This window comes from Scyliorhinus canicula, chromosome 2 (genome assembly GCF_902713615.1).
Source record: "Scyliorhinus canicula chromosome 2, sScyCan1.1, whole genome shotgun sequence".
Lineage (NCBI taxonomy): Eukaryota > Metazoa > Chordata > Chondrichthyes > Carcharhiniformes > Scyliorhinidae > Scyliorhinus > Scyliorhinus canicula.
The window spans coordinates 169,339,494-169,363,191 of NC_052147.1; the positions used below are offsets into that span (position 1 = coordinate 169,339,494).

Genomic DNA, 23,698 nt, shown 5'->3' on the forward strand with positions numbered 1-23,698 from the left:
CAGGGTCAAAAACCCTTCCCCCGCCATGCCAAGGCACAGGGTGAAGAGACTTCACCCCTACGAGTGATCAGCGAGGCGAAGGCTAAAAAGCCCACTCCCGTCTGCAACTCGGTCCAGTCCGACACCCCGAATATGGCTTCTACGGGACCGAGCTCCACATCCATATTCAAAACCCCCAAGTTTGAGCTAAATACCATCCTCCAAAACCTTTTCAATTTCGGGGAGGACCAGAACATAAGGACATGTTTCGCGGGGCCCCTCCCAAATCACTCACAGACTTCCTTCATATCCTCGAACAACGGGCTCATCCTTGATTTTGTGAGGTGCGCCATATGTACGACTTTCAGCTGTATCAGCCCTGGCCTTGCACACGAGGCCGTGGCATTCACCCTCCACAGCACCTCACCACAATCCCTCTTCCATCGCCCCCCCATTTTTCCTTAATCCCACCCGTAGACATCCTGTCCTCCAGGATCCTCCCCTAGATTGCCGAAACAACCCCACTCTCCAGCCCTCCCGCCAACAGCACCACCTCCAGCAACGAAGAGGCTGGCGCTATCAGGAAGGTCGGGAAAACCTTTCTTGCGAAGTCCCAAACCTGCATGTACCTAAACCCTTCCCCCTGCGCCAACCCATACTTCTCCCAACTCCTTTAGGCTCGCGAATCGCACACCAATGAACAAGCCCTCCATTTATTGATCCCCCTCTCATCCCATCTCCAAAACCTCCCATCCATCCTCCCTGATTTTCCCTAATCGGCATCCCCCCTGACCCGGCCCCCAGCTTTAAATGTTCCCTGACTGCCTCCAAATCTTCAATGTGGTCGCCACTACCGGACTCATCAAGTACTTTGCTGGAGCCATCGGAAGCGGTGCTGTTACCAGCGCCACAACCCCGAACCCCTACACGAGTCCGCCTCCATCTTAACTCACCAGGCCTTCCTATCCTTGCTCCAGCCCCGCTTCTTCTCCGGATTCGCCGGCCAATAGTATAGCATGTTTGGGAGGCCTAGCCCCACCTACCTGTCCTCTCTGCAGAACCACCCTCCCCCCACCTGCCTGATGAACAAGGAGATTAACTTGTCCACTCTCCTGAAGAAGGACTTCGATAAACAAGACTGGCAGTATTGGAATAAAAGCAAGAATCATGGCAAAACATTATTCATTTTATCTCGCTGCACCCAGCCCACCAACGGCGGAGGGAGGTTGCTCCACCTTGACAGATCGACCTTTGCCTTCCCCAACAAACTAGTAAAATTTTATTTTTGAGTCCCCCCCCCCCCAATCCCAGGCCGTACCTAAAATGGGTTGCTGCCAAATGGAATGGCACCCCTACACCCAGCTGGGAGACCATAAAATACTCGCTCTTCCCTAAGTTCAGTTTATACCCCAAGAACGTCCTGAATCTCAGGAGCAGTCCCATTATACTCCCCACCAACGTGCTCGGTCCCGAGATATCAGATCATTGGCATATAAGGACACCTTATGGTTCCTCCCACTATCCCCTTCCACAATCCCAAGCTCCTTTGGGGCAGCACGGTAGCATGGTGGTTAGCATAAATGTTTCACAGCTCCAGGGTCCCATGTTCGATTCCCGGGTGGGTCACTGTCTGTGTGGAGTCTGCACGTCCTCCCCATGTGTGCGTGGGTTTCCTCCGGGTGCTCCGGTTCCTCCCACAGTTCAAAGATGTGCGGGTTAGGTGGATTGGCCATGCTAAATTGCCCGTAGTGTCCTAAAAAGTAAGGTTGGGGGGGGGGGGGTTGTTGGGTTACGGGTATAGGGTGGATACGTAGGTTTGAGTAGGGTTATCATTGCTCGGCACAACATCGAAGGCCGAAGGACCAGTTCTGTGCTGTACTGTTCTATTCTATTCTAGCGCAATGGCCAAGGGCTCTATAACCAGTGCAAACAACAGGGGCGATATAGGGCACCCTTGCCTCGTAAGCGAGTGCAGTGCAAATTAACCGAGGTTCATGCTGTTATTGTGAACACTCACCATCGCTTCCTTGCACAACAGCCGCCCATGCCACAAACCTCGGCACAATTCCAAATCTCTCCAGGACCGCCATCAAGTAACCCCACTTAGACGCCTTCTCTGCGTCCAGTGCCACCACCACCTCCGTTTTCTTTCCCTCCGCAGGAGATGTGATCACATTCAGCAGCCTCCTCACGTCAGGAACAGCTTCTTTCCCTTAACACATCCCATCTGATCCTCCACAATCACCGTTGGAAGACATCCCTCCCACCTTGACCCCAGCACCTTTGCCAATATCTTCATTCAGTTGGGATATGGGCCTGTACGACCCACATGGCGCTGGATTCTTACCCGTCTTGAGCAGCAGCAAAATCTAAGCCTGCCCCATCGTTTGCGGCAAGACACACCCACCTATTGCATCCTGAAACATTCCCACCATCAGCGGCAGCAAATTTCTTTTAGAATTCAACTGGTAACCCATCAAGCCCTGCCGCCTTCCCTGCCTGCATCCTCTCAATTGCCTCCTTCACCTTCTGCTCCCCCACCGGCCCCTCCAAGCTTTCTCTATCCTTCTCACCCAGCCTTGGATACCCTAACCCCCATGCTACCGTGCTGCCCCAAAGGAGCAAACTTTTCCGTGCAAGGGCCACATTCAGAAATTCACAATTTTAAAGGGCCGCATAGTATATTAAGTAAAATAATTACTTCACCCGGTTATGATTCTGGGCGCCTCATACAGAACATAGAACAGTACAGCACAGAACAGGCCCTTCGGCCCTCGATGTTGTGCCGAGCAATGATCACCCTACTCAAGTCAACGTATCCACCCTATACCAGTAAGTAACCCAACACCCCCCCCATTAACCTTTTTTTTTTTTATGACTTGGTGGGCCGCATAAAGACCTTTGGCGGGCCTTAGTTTGCCCACCCCTGCCCTAACCTATCCAGGAAGTCCCTCATCTCCTGCACCTTCCCCAGTGGCTCCGACCCATATTGTTCCTTATAAAACTCTTTCAAAACTTTATAGATCTGCTCCGGGGCCGCCACCAGCCTCCCCATCTTGTCCCGTATTATCCTGAATTATCTCCCTCCGGAGTGGCCGGCCAGCATTTGCCCTGCCTTCTCTCTGTGCTCGTAGACTGCCCCTCATCCTTCTCAACTGACGCACCGCTTTCTCTGTGGACAACTGATCAAACCTCGCCTGCAAATCCTTCTTGGCCAAGAGGACCGGATCCGGGTCCCCCGCGTACCTACCATCAACCTCCAGAATCTCCTCTTAGTTTTTGGCGCTCCTCTCTCTCATCCTTGTCCACCTTGGCTTTGAACGAGATCACCTCCCCCCTCATCACGTATTCCTCGATCACTTTCGCACTCTTATCACAAAAGCTCCGATCCACTAACAACTCCACGTCCATTCCCCACCTCAGCCTCTGGGCCATCCTTTTCTCCAAAACCACATCCAACTGATGCGGAGGATGGTCCGAAATCACACCATATTCCAATCCTCCCCCACTATTAACTCATGGGGTATTCAAATCTGGGATGGCACCCAGCATCCTCTTTACAAACACCCCATTATCCCAGTTGGGGCCATATAAACTCGCCAGTGCCACCAACCTCCCCTCTAGTGCCCCTGCCGCTATCAAGTACCTGCCCCCACCTTTAAGTGTGTAAAATTCGTCAGTCTCTTCACCGCCCCCCCTAACCTCCTCACATTCCACGTCATTATTCTGACCGCGAGTCTCTTAACCCCCCGCCCCTCCTATCCGCCATCACCATAGGCCCTGCCCTTCGGGCCTGACCCGCCCCATTTCTTTGTTACCGTTGAACCGGCCCCCTCCCCCCCAGAATCTCCCCATCCACATCCTCTCAAAAACACCTATCCCAGTTTTAATCCCATCCCCCCATCTTTCACACCTCCCAGGCCCACGAAATGTGTTCGACCAGGTTCCAAAGACTGCGCCCCCTCCCAGCACACTCCCGTTCACTAGCCAATCTTTACTACTAGTGTGGAGGCCCCTGCCCAGGCCCCCCTCCCCCCAATCTCCTCCCTCGTGACCCAGTCCCTGAAAACAAAGCCAGTGCAAAATCTGCACCCCAGAAAACCGCCATAAACCCAAAGCCCAATAGAATTGTAACCAACTGTAGACTATAACAAAGGCAAACTACCCTTCCCCATTCAACCAACCCAAAAAAGCAGCTATCCCCCCCCCCCAAACAAATGCAGAATAAAAACCAACTCCGCTGCCTCTACTGTCTCGAAGTAAAAGTCTCTCAAATTGTAGGTCACCCTCAACTTTGCCAGGTAGACCACGCTAAACCTCACGCTGTTACTGTAGAAAGTCGTCTTCACCCGACTGAAGGCCGCCCGCCAGCTCCCCCTTCAAGTCTTGGTATATTTGAATACTAACTCCTTCCCACTTCAGCTCACGCTTTTGTTTCACTCAACTCGGGACCTTCTCCTTGATCTGAAACTTGTGAAAGCAAATTATAACTGCTTTTGGCTTGAGCCTGAGTGACCGATAAGCCCAGCTCATATTGGGAGGGTTCTTCCACCCCCTCCCCAACGACTCTGCCAGTATCTTTGTGAAGCACTCAGCCGGCCTCGGGCCCTCCACCCCCTCAGGCAGGCCCACAATTCGTACATTCTGTCGCCTCGACCTGTTCCCCAGGCCACCCTCCGCAGCTCCTTACCCATCGAGATGAACTGGTCACTGTGCTGCAACTGAGCTTCCTCCACCCCTTTCAAATTCTCTCCCTGCTCCCGTACCTCGGCCGATGTCTTCAACATTGCTGCCTTCACTGGAGCAATCGCCGCCTCCTCCACCCACTCCTTCATCGCAGCCATCATCTCCTTTTGCAGTACCTCCAGAGTTTACAGAGCTCGGTCAGAGTTTCCACTGTGAAAGGAGCGGCCTCCACCATCTTTCCTACTGCCGGGCTGTCTCGTTTACTCGACGGCGAACGTTCTCTCGGCCCCTTCTTCCCAGCGGCTTTCATCTGGGTCTTAGACATTCCTCGCCTTTCTTGTGCTTTCTTGCACCAGCTTATCCAAAAACTACCCTGAAACCGGGCATTAAAATCCAAAAACCGGAGCCTTGAGCAGGTGCCACCCAATGTGCAACTTCCACCTACATGTCACCATCGGAAGTCCAACTATTTTGTTTAACACAAAGAACTAAGTAAGCAAAATCAATCAATTAAGCTACTTAAATGGTTATTAAGAACTATTGTGATCATGCTGAGTTTGCTGCCTTGTGGGGAAATCGCTAGGTAAACTCTGGGTGATGGGCCACTCCTTGATGAGCACTCCGTGGCCCACAGAGGAAGCTCCCCATCCCCCCTGCAGCAGCAGTGGTCACCTATATGGCAATGACATTACTAGTTCTCTACGACCCCTCACCCCCATGTGAATACCAGAACCTGGCTGCTAATTTCTGCTTTCCCAGACCTACTGACCTGTCTTTGAGGCACCCTCTTCCTGAAGTTACGGTTTCCGCAATGGCCACCGCGAGAAATGGTGCTACTGAAGTTGCAACCGTGTCAGCTTTCGAAATGTCATGGCAGCTCTTGGAAACTTTAACTGGACTATAGCCCTGCTGACAGCTTCTACTGCCTGGGTCTCATTGCCTGCCAAGTGGAGGGGGCTGGTGACAGAAAGCAGCCAAAGCTACTTTATTTTTCGTAATGTTTCATAATCTTTGTTCCCAAAAGGCTTTAAACTACAGAGGTCTCAATTAATCAGCACAAAATTATAATGCAAGTTCTTTTGTATTCTTGACTCCTTTCCCGATAGAAAACTGTAAAGTAGTGCAAACATAGAATTCATTACAGGCAGTCCTTGAATTTATAATAATAATCTTTATTAGTATCACAAGAAGGCTTACAATGAAGTTATTATGAAAATCTCCCAATCGCCACACTACGGCGCTTGTTTGGGTCCACTGAGGGAGAATTCAGAATGTCCAAATCTCCTAACAGCACGTCTTTCAGGACATGTGGGAAGAAACTGGAGTACCTGGAGGAAACCCACACAGACACTGGGAGAACGTGCAGACTCCGCACAGACAGTGACCCAAGTCGGGAATCGAACCCGGGTCCCTGGCCCTGTGAAGCAACAGTGCTAACCACTGTGCTACCTTGCCGTCCATGCGATGTTTGAGTTATGACGAACTGCATTTATAATGTTTATAAATTGCCACCCTATTTTGACTTCTCAATGTCGGTTTTAAATTTACATCGCCACGCCAGTGCATTTGTACATACGCATTGACGTTCTCTTCCGCCTTTTTGTATGACTGGATAGGTTGAACCGTTTTTATTAGGTTGGAAACGAGTGTTATTCTGTTAAATCTTTTGGTGGGGGCAGCATGGTGGTGCATTGGTTTGCTGAGGACCCGCCCCAGGTCTTTATGTGGCGTTTGCACATTCTCCCCGTGTCTGTGTGGGTCTCACCCGCACAACCCAAAAAGATGTGCAGGAGAGATGGATTGGCCATGCTAAATTGCCCTTTAATTGGAAAAAAGAATTGGGTACTCTAAATTCATTATTAAAACATTTTCTTGGCACAACTATCACATTTTAATGTACTTATATACTTATGTTGTATTTATTATGCGATAAAACTCACAGAAGTCCAAGGTTAAGCAGGCAACTGACAATGATCAAATGGTTTCAATATATCCCCCACACAAACCAGGGAACTTGTGTTAAGAATTGCAGACATCAACGGTCGCCTCAGCAACTTGACAGGGCAAAATGTAATTAATTTTAGATTTCCTGGCGCCCTACTGCCTTGTTTAGGAACCAATTTCTCATTTATACCATCGTTCCTTTGGGAACATTGTTCCACCTTGCAACATTTTGACTTGTAAGTTGGTTTTCAGGAACCAATTGTGACATAAATCCGAGGACTGTCTGTACTCTATTTTTATAAACAACTATTGAGCTTAATTCAGACCACAGTAATGATAAATATTTTATAATAAATCACTGAAATCTGATTTTATAGTAGATGCTGATCATATATTTTTAACATAACAGCAAATTATTGTGGATGCTGGAATCTGAAACGAAAACAGAAAATGCTGGAAAATCTCAGCAAGTCTCTCAGCATTCATGGCAAGAAAACAGCTAACGTTTCTCGTTGAGTGACTTCGTCAGAGCTGAGTCATGCTTTAACATGTTTGGTTGAAATAATGATTTTGGGAAATTGGATTTTCTAAATGATTATTATTCTTCTTCTCTGTATTCTTATTTACTATATATTTAGGTTGTAACCTTGTGGTACAGAGCACCAGAAATTTTATTGGGATGTAAATTTTACTCAACGGCGGTGGATGTTTGGAGCATAGGATGCATCTTTGCAGAAATGGTATTTATCTCAGTATTGTGATTAATTTGTTAAAAAAAATTTCAAATTTATGCCTTCCTAGCACACTCAGAATATTGCTAATTTCTTTTAAAATTTGGGGAACAATGAAAATATGTACAAAAAAAGGAGAAATGGCGGGGTTTTCTGTCCTTCCTGACAGCAGGATCTACTGATTTCCTGGCTCAGGACAGGTGAACTATGCAAAATGCTGATGACATCAGAGGTCCTGGAAGATCCTGCCTGCGGTCAATGAGGAGAGAGAGGGGGGGGGGGGGGGCGTTGCCTCAAAACGGAAACATCCTCTCAGTACTTCTAAAGGTTTTGAATATTGCCAGACCACCACTGCAGCCGCTGCTGTGGCCATTTTCTACACCAGCAACAGGGAGGTGATTTGAATTATTATGGATACTGATCACTTGTTCTCCTGGCGGGAGGCCACTTAATTTCATTGCAATGCTTCAGCTACTTGGGAGGCCCACCTGTCCACTAGAAAATACCTGTCGGCAAAGGGGGACCTTAAAAGCTCCTTAATTGCTTCATTTGGCTACCCACCTGGCATTGCATAACCAACCCAGTCTCCTTGAAAATTGTCTGGCAGAGGAAAGACCACAGCAAATTGACATGCTGCTCTCCCATGGTGGTTTTTCTGCCCAAGGCCACCTCTGGTCACACCTCCATGGAGTCCCATAGATCCAAATGAATAAACCCCACGTAAACATTTATGATGGGAAGTTCCTCTGTCAACATTTTAACTTTTAACTTTCATTTTGTTGCCGGATTAAGTGGTAAAGAGCAGAAGAGTTTCCTGGTCTGCCGTACTGCAGAAGGCAATGAGAAACCACTAGTACTTTGCCAAGCATAATCACGGATCAATCCAATGGAAGTTCCATGAGTTGTCCTTTACGAACAGGGTACCTGAAGGAGGAGGAACTGAAATGTTTAATATCTGACTGGATGTTTCCGCAGCTGTAAACAGCTTTTACCACCCCTGAGAATATGCCAATTACAAAATCTAGTTATTATGAGTATTTGCAATTTGTGAAATATCATGCAATTTGAGCATCAACATGAGATTACCGTAGGAATAATCTTTCCATGAAAATTTGAGTTATATGTTTTCAAAAAGACTTGAGTAACTGGGAATTTAAGCACTTGGGCAGCTTTAACATGATTTTCCCATGATTCAGTGCTCACAGAAAACCTCTGTAATTAGAACAGGTGTGATTAAGCGTGAGACTTCGATTTTTATTAAACCGGGATACTGATGACATGTTTAAATATTTTATGAGGCAATTTAATTTTTACAAAAACTTGTATTTATTACAAATTGTATAAGTTGACTGACTAATGGTATACTATATTTTAAATTTACTAATGCCAAACACCTCAGCCTTACAAGCTTATTAGATTCTTCAATCAAAGCATTCAAAAGAGAATTTGACTGTATTATAAAAAGAAAGGATGTGCAGGTTTATGGGGAAACGACAGGAATATGAAACTGATTCAGTGAGCGGGTGCAGACACAATGGGCTAAATGGCCTACTTTTGCACTAACGATTCTGCCATTCTCTCACATTTCCATGTGCCATGATTCTAGAATAACCCCTAGTGTTTACAGTTCCCACGTTCTACCCCAGTGCTCCCAAACCTTTCCTCTCCAGTGTCTTCTAGGTGTGTCCAAGTCTCCCCTTCAAAATATTGTAGGATTCAGGATCCCCTTCCTCCTGCTCCAAGATGCGACGGCCACCCAAATGCTAATGTCAGTCTCCTTGGTAATAATGCCACCATAATGCCCTGTAAGAATACTCTTTTTTTTTTAAATAATTTTTATTGGAATTTTTTACAAAAAATATAAAAATATAACAACAAGTAATAATATGCAACAAACTGCCCCATAACACCCGCAACTCCCTCCAAACCGTAGCAACACATGTATCCCACCCCACCCCAACAAGAGAACTTAACCATAAATTTAAATTAAATAAATCAAATTTAAATTAAATAAACAAACATAGTCATCGTCCCACCCCCCCGGGTTGCTGCTGCTACTGTCCCAGTACCCTATCGTTGAGCCAGAAAGTCGAGGAAAGGTTGCCACCGCTTAAAGAACCCTTGCACCGATCCTCTCAGGGCGAATTTGACCTTCTCTAGCTTCATAAAACCCGCCATGTCATTGATCCAGGTCTCCACGCTTGGGGGCCTCGCATCTTTCCATTGTAGCAAAATCCTTCGCCAGGCTACTAGGGACGCAAAGGCCAGCACACCGGCCTCTTTCGCCTCCTGCATTCCTGGCTCTACCCCAACCCCAAAGATCGCGAGTTCCCCATCCTGGCTTGACCCTGGATCCCACCACCCTTGACACCGTTCTCGCCACCCCCTTCCAGAACTCCTCCAGTGCCGGGCATGCCCAGAACATATGGGCATGGTTTGCTGGACTCCCCGAGCACCTGACACACCTATCTTCACCCCCAAAGAACCTACTCATCCTCGTCCCAGTCATGTGGGCCCTATGCAGCACCTTGAATTGAATGAGGCTAAGCCGCGCACACAAGGAGGAAGAATTAACCCTCTCCAGGGCATCAGCCCATGTCCCGTCTTCGATCTGTTCCCCCAGTTCCCCCTCCCACTTAGTTTTCAGCTCCTCTACTGACTCCTCTTCAACCTCCTGCATAAGCTTGTAGATATCGGATATCTTCCCCTCCCCAGACCCCCGAAAGCACCCTGTCACTCACCCCCCTCGCAGGGAGCGCAGGGAATCCCTCCACCTGCCGTCTAGCAAATGCCTTTACCTGCAGATACCTAAACATGTTTCCCAGGGGGAGCCCAAATTTCTCCTCCAACTCCCCCTGGCTCGCAAACCTCCCGTTGATAAACAGGTCCCTCAGCTGTCTAATGCCCGCTCTGTACCATCCCTGAAATCCCCCATCCATGTTCCCCGGGACGAACCTATGGCTCCCCCTTAACGGAGCCTCCATCGAGCCCCCCACTTCTCCCCATGTCGCCTCCACCCTCGGGTGCCGTGCGCCCAAACAAATCCCATGATGCTGCTGGTTACCCTTTTTAAAAAGGCCCTAGGGATAAAGATGGGCAAGCACTGGAAGAGGAACAAGAACCTCGGGAGAACCGTCATTTTGACGGATTGCACTCTGCCCGCCAACGACAGCGGCACCATGTCCCACCTTTTAAATTCCTCCTCCATCTGCTCCACTAGTCTGGTGAAGTTAAGCTTATGGAGAATCCCCCAACTCCTGGCCACCTGCACCCCCAGGTACCTGAAACTCTTCATTGCCCTCCTGAAAGGGAGCCTCCCAATTCCCTCCTCTTGATCTCCCGGGTGCACTACAAATACCTCGCTCTTTCCTAAATTTAGCTTATAGCCCGAAAAGCCCCCAAATTCCGCTAACAGCTCCATCACCCCCGGCATTCCCCCCTCTGGGTCCGCCACATATAACAGCAGGTCGTCCGCATACAGCGATACCTGGTGCTCCTCCCCACCCCGCACCAGACCCCTCCATCTCCCTGACTATCTCCACGCCATAGCCAGCGGTTCAAACGCCAGTGCAAAGAGCAGGGGGACAGGAGGCACCCCTGCCTGGTCCCACGATAGAGCCTAAAGTACTCCGATCTCCTTCCATTTGTGACTACACTCGCCATCGGAGCCGCGTAAAACAGCCTCACCCATTTGATGAACCCCCCCCAAATCCAAACCTCTCCAGCACCTCCCACAGGTACCCCCACTCAACTCTATCAAACGCTTTCTCTGCGTCCAGCGCCACCTCTATCTCCGCCTCCACTGCCGGCATCATCATAACATTGAGCAGTCTCCGCACATACGCGTTGAGCTGCCGCCCCTTGACAAATCCTGTCTGATCTTCGTGAATCACCTCTGGCACACAATCCTCTATCCTGGTAGCCAGAATCTTAGCCCGCAACTTAGCGTCTACGTTAAGGAGCGAGATAGGCCTGTATGATCCACACTGCAAGGGGTCCTTATCCCGCTTTAGGATCAAAGAGATCAGTGCCCGCGACATCGTCGGGGGGCAAAGCTCCCCCCCCCCCCCCCCTCCCATGCCTCATTGAAGGTTCGCACCAGCAGGGGACCCACCAGGTCCGCATACTTTTTGTAAAATTCCGCCGGGAACCCCTTCGGCCCCGGGGCCTTACCTGACTGCATTTGTCTGATCCCCCTGACTAGCTCCTCCAGCTCTATCGGCGCCCCCAGCCCCTCTACCAGCCTCTCTTGAACCCTTGGGAAACATAACCTGTTCATGAAGCTCTCCATCCCCTCTCTCCCCCTCGGAGGTTCTGACCGGTACAGTTCCTCGTAAAAGTCCCTAAAGACCCCGTTTACTTCTGTCCCCTTCTGCACTACATTTCCACCCCCATCCTTCACTCCACCAATTTACCTAGCCGCATCTCGCCTACGGAGCTGATGCGCCAACATCCTGCTCGCCTTCTCTCCATACTCATATACCGTGCCCTGCGCCTTCCTCACTGTGTCTCCGCCTTTCTGGTGGTCAACAAGTCAAATTTGGCCTGCAAACTGCTCCGTTCTCCCAGCAACCCTTCCTCCGGTGCCTCCGCATATCTCCTGTCCACATCCAGGAGCTCTCCCACCAGTCTCTCCCTCTCCTTCCTCTCCCTCCTTTCCCTGTGGGCCCGGATGGAGATCAGCTCTCCCCGGATCACTGCTTTCAGAGCCTCCCAGACCATCCCCACCCGGACCTCCCCCGTATCATTGGTATCCAGATACCCCTCAATGCTTCTCCGAACCCTCTTACACACCTCCTCCTCCGCCAGCATCCCCACATCTAGGCGCCAGAGCGGGCGCTGGTCCCGCGCCTCTCCCATCTCCAGATCAACCCAGTGCGGGGCATGGTCCGAAATCGCTATGGCCGAGTACTCGGCATCCTGCACCCTCGGAATCAATCCCCTGCTCAGGAAAAAAAAGTCTATCCGGGAATAAACCCTATGGACATGGTAAGAATACTCTTTAATATTAAATTTAATTTAGGATTATATGAAAACTTAAAGGGAACACCACAACCCAGAAGTTCCCCTCCAGACCACCCACCATCCTGATTTGTAAATACATTGACGTTGGGAAATCAAGGATGGGCAATTAATGCTGGCCAAGCCAGCGATGCCCATATCCCAAGAATGAATTTTTAAAAAGGTGTGTTACAGTTGACTTCAGAACCACTAAGGATGGAGGTTAGGGAAATAGGGCAGAATGGAAAAAACAAGGGTTACTCTCGTTGATAACAATCTGGTGGCAGCTACGAAAGCTCAGTAGGCTAAACAGTTGGTTTATGATGCAGAACAAGGTCAGCAGTCCAGGTTCAATTCCTGTACCGACTGAGGTTATTCATGAAGGCCTACCTTCTCAACCTTGCCCCTCGCCTGAGGTGTGGTGACACTCAGGTTAAACCACCACCAGTCAGTTCTCCCCCTCAAAGTGGAAAGCAGCCGATGGTCATCTGAAACTATGGCAACTTTACCTTACTAAAAATGCTCATATAGATATTAAGCAAGGACAACTTGGGCTCAGATAGAGTGGTGCTGTGGTCAAATAGCTTGTTGACACCTATGCAACCTTGCATGTTGAGTACAAGCAGTTTGGTATAGTAGTGGGGCGCTGTTGGAACTCCTGAAACCGTACATCAACATCATTTATAATTTTCAACATAAAGAGTAAATGGTAGGGCAGCACGGTGGCACAGTGGTTAGCATTGCTGCCTACGGCACTGAGGACCTGGGTTCGAATCCCGGCCCTGGGTCACTGTCCGTGTGGAGTTTGCACATTCTCCCCGTGTCTGTGTGGGTTTCACGCCCACAACCCAAATATGTGCAGGATAGGCTGATTGGCCATGCTAAATTGCCCCTTAATTGGAAAAAATAATTGGGTACTCTAAATTTATTTATTTTTAAATATAAATAAAAGAGTAAATGGAGTGGAAAGCATGCAATATACAGTCAGCTATGTAATTTTATGTGAATTCTTTCTTCAATTAAAGGTCACAAGAAAACCTTTGTTTCCTGGAGACTCTGAGATTGATCAGCTTTTCAGGATTTTCCGCACACTTGGTACACCAAATGAGGCTGTTTGGCCTGGAGTTACACAGCTACCTGACTACAAAGCAAACTTCCCTCGGTGGCTCAGGCAGGATTTCAATAAGATATTACCCAATCTAGAATTAGACGGCAAAGACCTACTGATGGTTGGTAGTACATTTCAATAAATCACTATTAATCCTTTTAAGTTTCAAAAATATACTTTATTCATAAAATTTGTAAGAGTACAATACATAATTTAAATTTAGTGTTCCATAAATAGCAAAATAATGCAATTACTTTCAATGCAGCGTCTGGCACTCTTGAGATGTCTCACTACACTGATGTTGGATTTGTTTATTGTCACGTATACCGAGGTGCAGTGAAAATTATTGTTCTGCGTGCAGCTCAGTAAGATCATTCCGCACATGAAAAGAAAATACGCAATAGGGCAAACATAATACACATAATGCAAATACATAGACACAAGCATCGGGTGAAGCATACAGGAGTGTAGTACTACTCGGTAGAAAAGATGTGTGAAGAGACCAAATTCGTCCATAGGAGGGTCGTTTAGGAGTCTATGTTGCTCGTTTTACTGGAGTGTGATTAACACGCCTCCGTTTAAAGGCCGTGTGCTTAACACTACTATGGCTCTGTGTATGTAATTATGCTCAGGAGTCGCCAGGTGCCGTATTTAGACACCGTCACAAGTATATCAAGGTCAGGTTCAAAGTAATAAATCTGTACACCGATTAGTAAGTCCAAACGATTGATATTTATTATAACAAATATAATAAATACACATGCATACGCTAAAGAGACTAACTTACTTCTAATACTAAACAACTAAAATACTTATCTAGACAGGAACAGGCAAGGTCAGGGGACAAGGCCTTCGTCCCGTTCTTGGTCTGCAACTCTCAGATTCTTAAAGTTGTCAGGATCTAGCAAGGTCTGGATCACGTAGCGATCGTTGTATTGGCACTTACAGTTCGATGGCTGATGGCTCAACGGCTGGTGATGGAACTGGAGTCAGGATGCGATGTAGCAGCAAAGCAGAGCCGGAGCAACAAAACAGGCCGAACCATGTGCGGAGTCTATTCTTATAGGTCCTAGAAGTCCGTGCCCCCTTGGGGCGGTCCTTTTACCTGCCAGGTATCGATTGGGCCTTTCCCAATCGATATCTTCCAAACCCCCCGATCTGAGGGTCGTTCCTCGATGGGTGGGGCGGTCCCTATGGCTCTTTGTGTTGGTTACTGTGGCGCCATTCTGTCTGGGCGTCTACGCAAAAGTATCCATTGATACTTAAATGTTTCTATTGTGCGGGGTCTGGATCTGGATCACCTCATTACTTATGCAGATCTGTTTCCATTTGCACCTTTGGCTGAAACTCTGCACCTGGCCAAAAACTGGTTTCTGTACGTGCAGAATGCAAATTAGTCTTCTGCAAACTGCTTGTCCTTGCTAAGACTGTTTTTCCCTGCAGCCTTAGCAGTTCTCCATTTTGTAGCCCAGTGTCCATCTTAGATGGCTACATCTGGTAACAGCAGGAAAGAAGCTGTTTTGACTCTGTCTTGGTCTGATATTGTCTCTTGGCATCCCTGATGACTTTGTGGAGGTAGTGTTTGCAGGTTATGGGTGCAATTCAAACAAACCATTTTTGTCATTTTGAATGAGTTTGGTGGGGTGTTTCTCGCTGGCTTTTTGAGTGAGATCCACACCCTATTCAATCGCACTTAAGGCACAATTTAACTGAAATGAAACAGTGTTGAGCGCATTTAGCTGGGTATTTCCCGGCGCTGGCAGCATTGAGAACTACCCTGCTGTTAAACGGGACTCTGCATCGTTTCTGGGCCTTGGCCAGGAATGCCCGCCGAGGCTGCACTTACTCTCATTTCCTGCACCAACTTGTTCCACTCGCCACTGCTTGGTACTCCGATCTCCAGACACCCCCATCGCAGCCTCCAAACCCCCCCTTCCCCCATGCTCCAACTCATCAATAAGGGGGTCATTAAGCCCCATGAATCCCAACTCATAGGGGCAGGGCGCCCCCAGGCCTGATCTTGGCACGGGCATGATGCCACCTGGGCATCTTGGCCTGGCAGTGCCCCAGCCAGCCTGTCAGTGCCAGGGTGGCATTGGGGGTGCCAGGGTACCACCCTGCCCAGAGCCTGAACAACCAGGACCGCACCCAAGTGCTGGTACGCCTGGTCCATGTTTGTGGAAACTACTGCTAAACGGCAGTCCCAGAAATTGGTAGATCCGGTGTAAGCATATTCAAGAGAGTTTTAACTCACTTAAATATACAAATCTGACTTCGGACCTCAGTGGCTTCACGAGATCTCGTTAGATCTCGCGAAGCATGATGAGATTGGTAAATCCCACGAGATTTACCGGCTTCATCACGTTCCGAATCGAGTGCGCCAAGGCCGACAGATCGCACCCTGGGTCATTTATTTGGGCCTTGGGGAATTTATCCCACATTTGGAAATCTTTTCAACATTGGGGAGCTGAATTCACTGGTGAGACCAGACCTCAGAGATTGGGGTGCCGTTTTGAAAGGGTACCTCCGATCTCTAAGTGAGCTTGAGAGTCTCCTACATCCCAAACAATGCCAACCCCGCACACATGGACATTACTCCCCACCCCCCCTAAGTGAGGGCACCCCGCTATGGGGTCAGTGAGGGTGCACTCCCGTCCCCCTTTTGGACCACCGACCCCTTTTTCGAGATCCCCATCCTTCACACCCCTGTCCCCCCAACCTTTATTAGGCCACTTCATACCAGCCCTTCACCCCCCCCCCCCCCCCCCTCCTTGCATGGGTATGGCTCCGTTCAGGCCCAGGCCCTTGGCAGTGCCACTCTGAAACTGCCACCTGGGCATCCTGGAAGTGGCAGTGTTGGCAAGCTTGAAAGTGGAGAAATCTCCAGGTCCGGACGAATTGTGTCCCACGTTGCTGTAGGAGATGAGGGAGAAGATTGCAGGGGCCCTGATCCAAATTTTTAATTCTTCTCTGGCCACGGGAGAGGTACCAGAGGATTGGAGAACCGTGAATGTGGTCTCACAAGTTAAGAAAGGCTGTAGGGATAAGCCAGGTAACTACAGACCAATAAGTCTCACATCAGGGGCGGGATTCTCCGACCCCACGCAGGGTCGGAGAATTGGCGGGAAGCGGCGTGATTTCCGCTCCCGCAGGTCTCCTAATTCTCCCGCCGGTAAAAAACCGGCGTTGTGCAAATCCCGCCGGCAGCCTGTGAAAACAGCTGGCGCCGGCGGGATTTCTTTTTTTAACAACTAACCTTAAATCTCCGGCCCGGATGGGCCGAAGTCCCGCCGCTGGGAGGCCTTCTCCCGCCGCCGAGGTGTACACCACCTCGGAAACGGCGGACTCAGCGGCGCGAGCGGGCCCCCGGGGTCCTGGGGGGGGGGGGCGGGGGGCGATCGGACCCGGGGGGGTGCCCCCACGGAGGCCTGGCCCGCGATCGGGGCCCCCCGCTCACTCCGCGGGGCAGTGCCGTGGGGGCACTCTTTCTCCTTCCGCGCCGCCACGGCCTCCGCCATGGCGGACGCGGAGGAGAACCCCGCATCGCGCATGCGCCGGCAGTGAGGTCAGCGGCCAGCTGCCGCTGACGTCACTGCCGGCGCATGCGCCGACCGCCGAAAGCCTTTCGGCCAGCCCCGCTTCCGACTGCGCCGGGTGTTTGCGCCAGTCTACCGGTGCAAACTGCTCCGGCGCGGGGCTGGCCCCCAAAGGTGGGGAGAATTCCCCACCTTTGGAGGAGGCGCGACCCCTGAGTGGTTGGCGCCACTCCCCTACGCCGGCACCCTCCGTCACGCCGGGTAGGGGAGAATCCCGCCCCAGTGGTGGGGGAACTAATGGAGAAAATTCTGAAGGCGGGAATCTATCTCCACTTGGAGAGACAAGGTTTGATCAGGAATAGTCAGCATGACTTTGCCTTACAAATTTGATTGAATTTTTTGAGCACGCGTCTAAGTGTGTTGATGAGGGTAGTGCAGTTGATGTAGATTTCCGCAAAGCATTTGACAAGGTCCCACATGGGAGACTTATAAAGAAGGCAAATGCACATGGGATACAGGGGAACTTGATGAGGTGGATTCAGAGTTGGCTGAGCTGTAGGAAACAGAGGGTGATGACAAATGGCTGTTTTATTTATTTATTTTTTTAATACTTTATCAGAGTTACAAAGCCAGAACTCAGTGTGGACAGGGGAAAACCCCTAATCCTGCTCCTTGCCTGCTCTAAAAACCAATTCAAATTGAATCCAATTCATGATCCCAACAAGAGAGATGTACCAGATCCAGGCATTACACCTGACCTCACGCTCATCTTAGCCAAAAGGCCAAGAAGCGATTGACGGCTGCTTTAGTGACTGGAAGCCAGTGTCCAGTGACGCACCACAGAGATCTGTGCTGGGTCTCCTGTTAGTCGTCATTTCTATAAATGACTTAGATGACTGTGGGATCAGTAAGTTTGATGACACAAAGGATGACACAAAGATGGGCCAGGTGGAGGTGGCACAGTGGTTAGCCTTTTGCCTACGGAGCTGAGGACACGGGTTCGAATCCCGGCCCTGGGTCACTGTCCGTGTGGAGTTTGCACATTCTCCCCGTGTCTGCGTGGGTTTCGCCCCCACATTCCAAAAGATGTGCAGGATAGGTGGATTTGCCACTCTAAATTGCCCCCTTAATTGGAAAAAATAATTGGGGACGCTAAATTTATATTTAAAAAAAAAGATGGGTCAGGTGGTTAACAGTGAGGCTGAGACGGGCGGCACATGGTGTAGTGGTTAAGACTTGTGCCTACGACGCTGAGGACCCTGGTTTGAATCCCGGCCCTGGGCCACTGTCCTTGTGGAGTTTGCACATTCTCCCCAGTGTCTGCATGGGTTTCACCCCCACAACCCAAAGATGTTCAGGTTAGGTGGATTGGCCATGCTAAATTGCTTCTTAATTGGAATAAAAAATAATGAGTACTCTAAATTTATTTATTTTTAAAACAGTGAGGCTGAGAGTCTTGGGTTACCGGAAGATATAGACGGGATGGTCAAATGGGCAGCAACGTGGCAGATGGAATTTAATCCTGAAAAGTGTGAGCTGTTACTCTTTGGAAGGAGCAATTTGACAAGGAAATATTCAATGAATGGCACCACACTGGGAGGTCCTGAGGAACAAAGACACCTTGGCGTGTTTGTAAATAGATCTCTGAAGGCAGAAGGGCAGGCTAATAAGGTGGTGAAAAAGGCATATGGTACACTTGGCATAGATTACAAAAGCAAGGAAGTCATGTTGGAGTTATATCGAACATTGGAGAGGCCACAGTTGGAGCACTGTGTGCAGTTCTGGTCACCACATGATAGGAAAGATGTGATTGCAATGGAGCGGGTGCAGAGGCGTTTCACCAGGTGCCTGGGATGGAACATTTTAGTTATGAAGAAAGGTTGGATAGGCTTGGGTTGTTTTTGCTGGAGAAGAGAAGACTGAGGGGCGACCGGATTGAGGTGTACAAGATTATGAGGGGCATTGGTAGGGAACAGGTGTTCCCATTAGTTGAAGGGTTGGTCATGAGGGGACACAAGTTCAAGGTGAGGGGTGGACGGTTGAGGGGGGATTTGAGGAAAGCGTTTTTACCCAGACGGTGGTGATGGTCTGGAACGCACTGCCTGGGAGGGTGGTAGAGGCGGTACTTTTAAAAAGTACTTGGATGACCATTTGGTACATCTTAACACTCGAGGCTATGGGCCAATTGCTGGAAAATGGGATTAGGATTGACAGATCAGGTGCCGTTCATGCGGTGGGCAGACTTGATGGGCCGTAGGGCCTTTTCTGCACTCTATTTGTCTGTGATTTTGCCCCGGGAGAATATGGCGTAAGCATATTTAAATGAACTGTACACCTCATTTAAATATGTTGACCCGGATCTCGCCCAGCGCGGGTGATATCCAAATTGCGCCATCTCGTGAGTTTTGGTTGAATCTCGCAAGACGCCTCAAGCGTTGAGAATCTTGCGAGATTCATCAGCCTTGTCGGCACGATAGCACAGTGGGTAGCACTGTTGCTTCACAGCGGTAGGGTCCCAGGTTCGGATCCTGGCTTGGGTCACTTTCTATGTGGAGTCTGCACGTTGTCTGTGTGGATGTCCTCCGGGTGCTCAGGTTTCCCCCCAGACTTGCTGTTAGGTAATTTGGACATTCTGAATTCTCCCTCTATGTATTCGAACAGGCGCCGGAATATGGCGACTAGGGGCTTTTCACAGTAACTTCATTGCAGTGTTAATGTAAGCCTACTTGTGACAATAAAGATTATTATTATTACCACCACGTCAAGCATTGAATTGTGCCCTATATTTACAATATGTCAATCATATAGCCATAAGTCTTGACTCAGGTTCCAGCCCCTTGTGTACACTGGCGGGAGGGCCTTGGACTGTGGCCTTTCGCAATTGAGCCTTCGGCCAAAGCTTTAGTGCGTCCCTCAGCATGTAGTTCTGGACTTGGGAATGTGTCAGTCCTTAACACTGCCACATGGCCAGCTTCTTGCACTGGAAAACCAGCAAGCTTTGTGTAGACCAAAGCATGTCTTTTACTGAATTGATGGTTCTCTTAACAGCAGATGATATTTGTTTTGATGCATGTCCCTGGGAATAGCCCACAGAACATACAATTTACTTGATAATAAAAGATTTTAACAGCTGTGCATATATATTTGTAAAGCAATGTAGATACTGATGCCATAATTTATGGAATTTGTTTGTGCCAGTATCCTGTTACAATACAAATAGGGTGGCATGGTGACGCAGTGGTTAGCACTGCTGCCTCATGCCACTGAGGACCTGGGTTCGATCCTGGCCCTGGGTCACTGTCAGTGTGGAGTTTGCACAATCTCTCCGTGTCTGCGTGGGTCTCACCCCCACAACTCAAAGATGTGTAGGATAGGTGGATTGGCCATACTAAGTTGCCCCTTAATTAGAAAAAAAAGAATTGGGTACTCTAAATTTAAAAAATATGTACAAAACATAACATAGATGTCATGTTTGGGGCTGGTTTAGCACAGTGGGCTCAACAGCTGGCTTGTAATGCAGCACAATAGCAGCACGGGTTCAATTCCTGTACCGGCCTCCCCGAACAGGCGCCGGAATGTGGCGACTAGGGGCTTTTCAAAGTGACTTTATTGAAGCCTTTCTTCTGACAATAAGCGATTATTATTATTATCATCTAAAGTCTCAAAATTCTTCCTAAAACAGGGGTCAGTTTATACACCGAGTGTAGCAGTGAACCGTTGGCATGATGTGTGCTGCCACCATCTTTTTTTTTTAATAAACAATTTTATTGAGGTAGTTTTTGGCTTTGTAAACAGTTACAGATATCAACAGAAAGGAAGCAAAAAAGGCAAAAATGTGCAAACATCCACGTACATTCAATACTTCCATCGTAACATACTGCACTAGCCCGCTCCTCTCCCACCGGTACTACCCGCTAATTTATCCCTCCTACTCTACTCTACCCCTCCCCCCTGCTGACGCTCACTCTCCCACAAAGAAGTCAATAAATGGTTGCCACCTCCGGGCGAACCCTTGTACAGATCCCCTCAAGGCGAACTTAATTTTTTCCATACCCAGGAAATTTGACATGTCCGCAAGCCACAACTCAGTCTTCGGGGGCTTTGAGTCCCTCCACGCCAATAGTATTCGTCACCGGGCTATCAGGGAAGCAAAGGCCAAAACATCGGCTTCTTTCTTCCCCTGGACTCCCGGGTCTTCCGAAACCCCAAAAATTGCCACCCCTGGACCCATCACCACCCTTGTTTTTAGCACCCAGGACATGACGCCCGCAAATCCCTCCCAGTACCCCCTAAGCTTAGGGCATGGCCAAAACATGTGAACATGGTTCACTGGTCCTCCCGCGCACCTAGCGCATTTGTCCTCTCTCCCAAAGAATTTGCTCATCCGAGCCACCATCATGTGGGCCCGGTGAATTACCTTAAATTGAATCAGCCCGAGCCTAGCACATGTCGCGGTCGAATTTACCCTACTCAGGGCCTCTGCCCACAGCCCGTCCTCCATTTCCCCGCCTAGCTCCTCCCATTTAAGTTTCAGTTCCTCCGTCTGGGACCCTTCCTCCCTCATGAGCACCTTATAAATATCAGAGGCTCTACCCTCCCCTTTTTCCCCCCTAGAGACTATTCTGTCTTGGATCCCCATTGGCGGGAGGCGTGGGAAAGATGGGACCTGTCTACAAACAAAGTCCTGCAACTGTAGGTACCTAAAATCATTTCCCCTTACCAGACCAAATTTCTCCTCCAAGCTCCTCAAACTCGCAAAGCTCCCTTCCAGGAACATATCGCCCACCCTTCCCATCCCCGCCCATCGCCATGCTTAAAATCCCCCATCCATACTCCCGGGGGCAAACCGATGGTTGTCGCAGATTGGTGCCCAAACCAACTCCCCCATCTCCCCTACATGCCTCCTCCACTGGCCCCATATCCGCAGGGTCGGCACCACTACCGGGCTGGTGGAGTACCTGGCCGGCAATAGAGGAGCCGTCACCAGGGCTGCCAGGCTGGAGCCCCTGCACGAAGCCGCCTCCACCCGCTCCCAGATAGACCCTGTACCCACCATCCACTTCCTTATCATAGCGCCCAATAATAATTAATCAGACTCGGCAAAGCCAGCCCTCCCTCGATGCGGTTCCTCTCCAGCATCGCCTTCTTCACCCGCGGGGATTTTCCCGCCCAGACAAAGCTCATGATCATCCTGTTAACTCTTTTGAAGAAGGACTGTGGGACTAAGATCGGGAGGCACTGAAAAACAAACAGAAATCTAGGGAGGATTGTCATCTTTACAGTCTGCACCCTCCCTGACAGCGGGAGTGCATCCCATCTCCGAAACTCTCCCTTCATTTGCTCCACCACCCTGGCCAAATTTAACTTATGCAGCCTGCCCCAGTCTCGCGCCACCTGGATTCCCAAATACCGGAAATTTTCCTCAACCAACCTAAACGGTAGCCCTCTCAATCTGTTCTCCTGGCCCCTTGGTGCTGCCACCATCTTTGTCATTCATCATGTGGAGTCTGCTTTGTATCAGCCTGCCATAAACACCATGTCTTTGCAGCACAGCCTTTATTGCTTCCTTGATACCTTGCACCCAGTTAAAAGATACTGTTAAATAAAACATCCATTTGTGGTTTTACACAAGTGTCATGGCTGAGAACGGGGAATAACTTGTATGTAAAAACATGAATTTGGGACCAGAAATATAGGGTCATCTCATGTGTTAGTGAGCTTTGCACACGAGCAGTGGGAGAGACCAAGGGCGGGATTCTATGTCCTGCGCGGCGCACCCCCGTCGGCAGTGGCATTCTTGTCCCGCCAGCCAGCCAATTGGGTTTCCCATTGTGGGCAGCCCCATGCCTTCAGAAAAATGCCGGGTGTGGGTGTGCTAATAGCGCATGGAGAATCCCGCCAGCAGAGAATCCAACCCCACATTCGGAGTGAGGCACACCCAGAGTGGGTTTTAAATTCAGGAATTTAAAATAGAGATGTAATTCGGTGTAGAGCGATGAGGTGCTTTTTCTTTTTCTCCTTGCTATGTAACTTTTAAATCTTCAGATAGTGCTCCTGCCCTGCTGCAGCTGACGCTACAAGGGAGGGAGCTGATTGGTAGTGGGTAAGGTCGGTAAGTCTTTACAATTTTAATCACACAGTTGAAAGAACTTTTTAAAGTTTATAATCTGTAAGGGCTATAAAGATTGGTAGTATCGCTGGCTTTTAAAGCAGACCAAGGCAGGCCAGCAGCACGGTTCAATTCCCATACCAGCCTACCCGAACAGGCGCCGGAATGTGGCGACTAGGGGCTTTTCACAGTAACTTCATTGAAGCCTACTCGTGACAATAAGTGATTTTCATTCATTTCATTTCAGGAAATGCCATAGAGAATTGGATTGAACCTAATATCAAGTATCTTCCAAAGGTTAAATTTAAAGGGTTAAGTCATGGCGGGAGAGCTCAAAGCCTTGGTTTGCTCCTCTTGCACCATGTGGGAAGCCTGGAACATTTCCAGTGCCCAGGATCAGCATGTGTGCTGGAAGTGTCTCCTGCTACAGCTCCTGGAAGTCCGGGTTTCGGAGCTGGAGCGGCGGCTGAGGACACCGGAGCATCCGTGAGACTGAGAGTGTCGTAGATTGCACGTATAGAGAGATGGTCACACCTCAGATTCCACAGGCAGGAAGGGACTAGATGACCACCAGGCAGAGCAAGAGAGCTATGCAGGCAGTGCA

At 49.3% G+C, this 23,698-nt stretch overlaps 1 protein-coding gene across 5 annotated transcripts in view; it reads left to right on the top strand.

Annotated features, from left to right (window-relative positions):
* The window catches only part of LOC119961757 (cyclin-dependent kinase 2-like), a 125,754-nt gene that overhangs the window by 50,540 nt on the left and 51,516 nt on the right, over positions 1–23,698 (top strand). The window contains exons 5-6 of one of the 5 annotated variants that reach the window (XM_038789014.1): positions 7,248–7,349; positions 13,367–13,570. The exons of 2 other annotated variants lie outside the window; for them this stretch is intronic. In XM_038789014.1, the coding sequence (XP_038644942.1) occupies positions 7,248–7,349; positions 13,367–13,570 (306 nt within the window). Of the gene's footprint in view, positions 1–7,018; positions 7,211–7,247; positions 7,350–13,366; positions 13,571–23,698 lie in introns of those variants that run through there. 2 more of the 5 variants (XM_038789017.1, XM_038789015.1) reach the window with 2 other exon arrangements.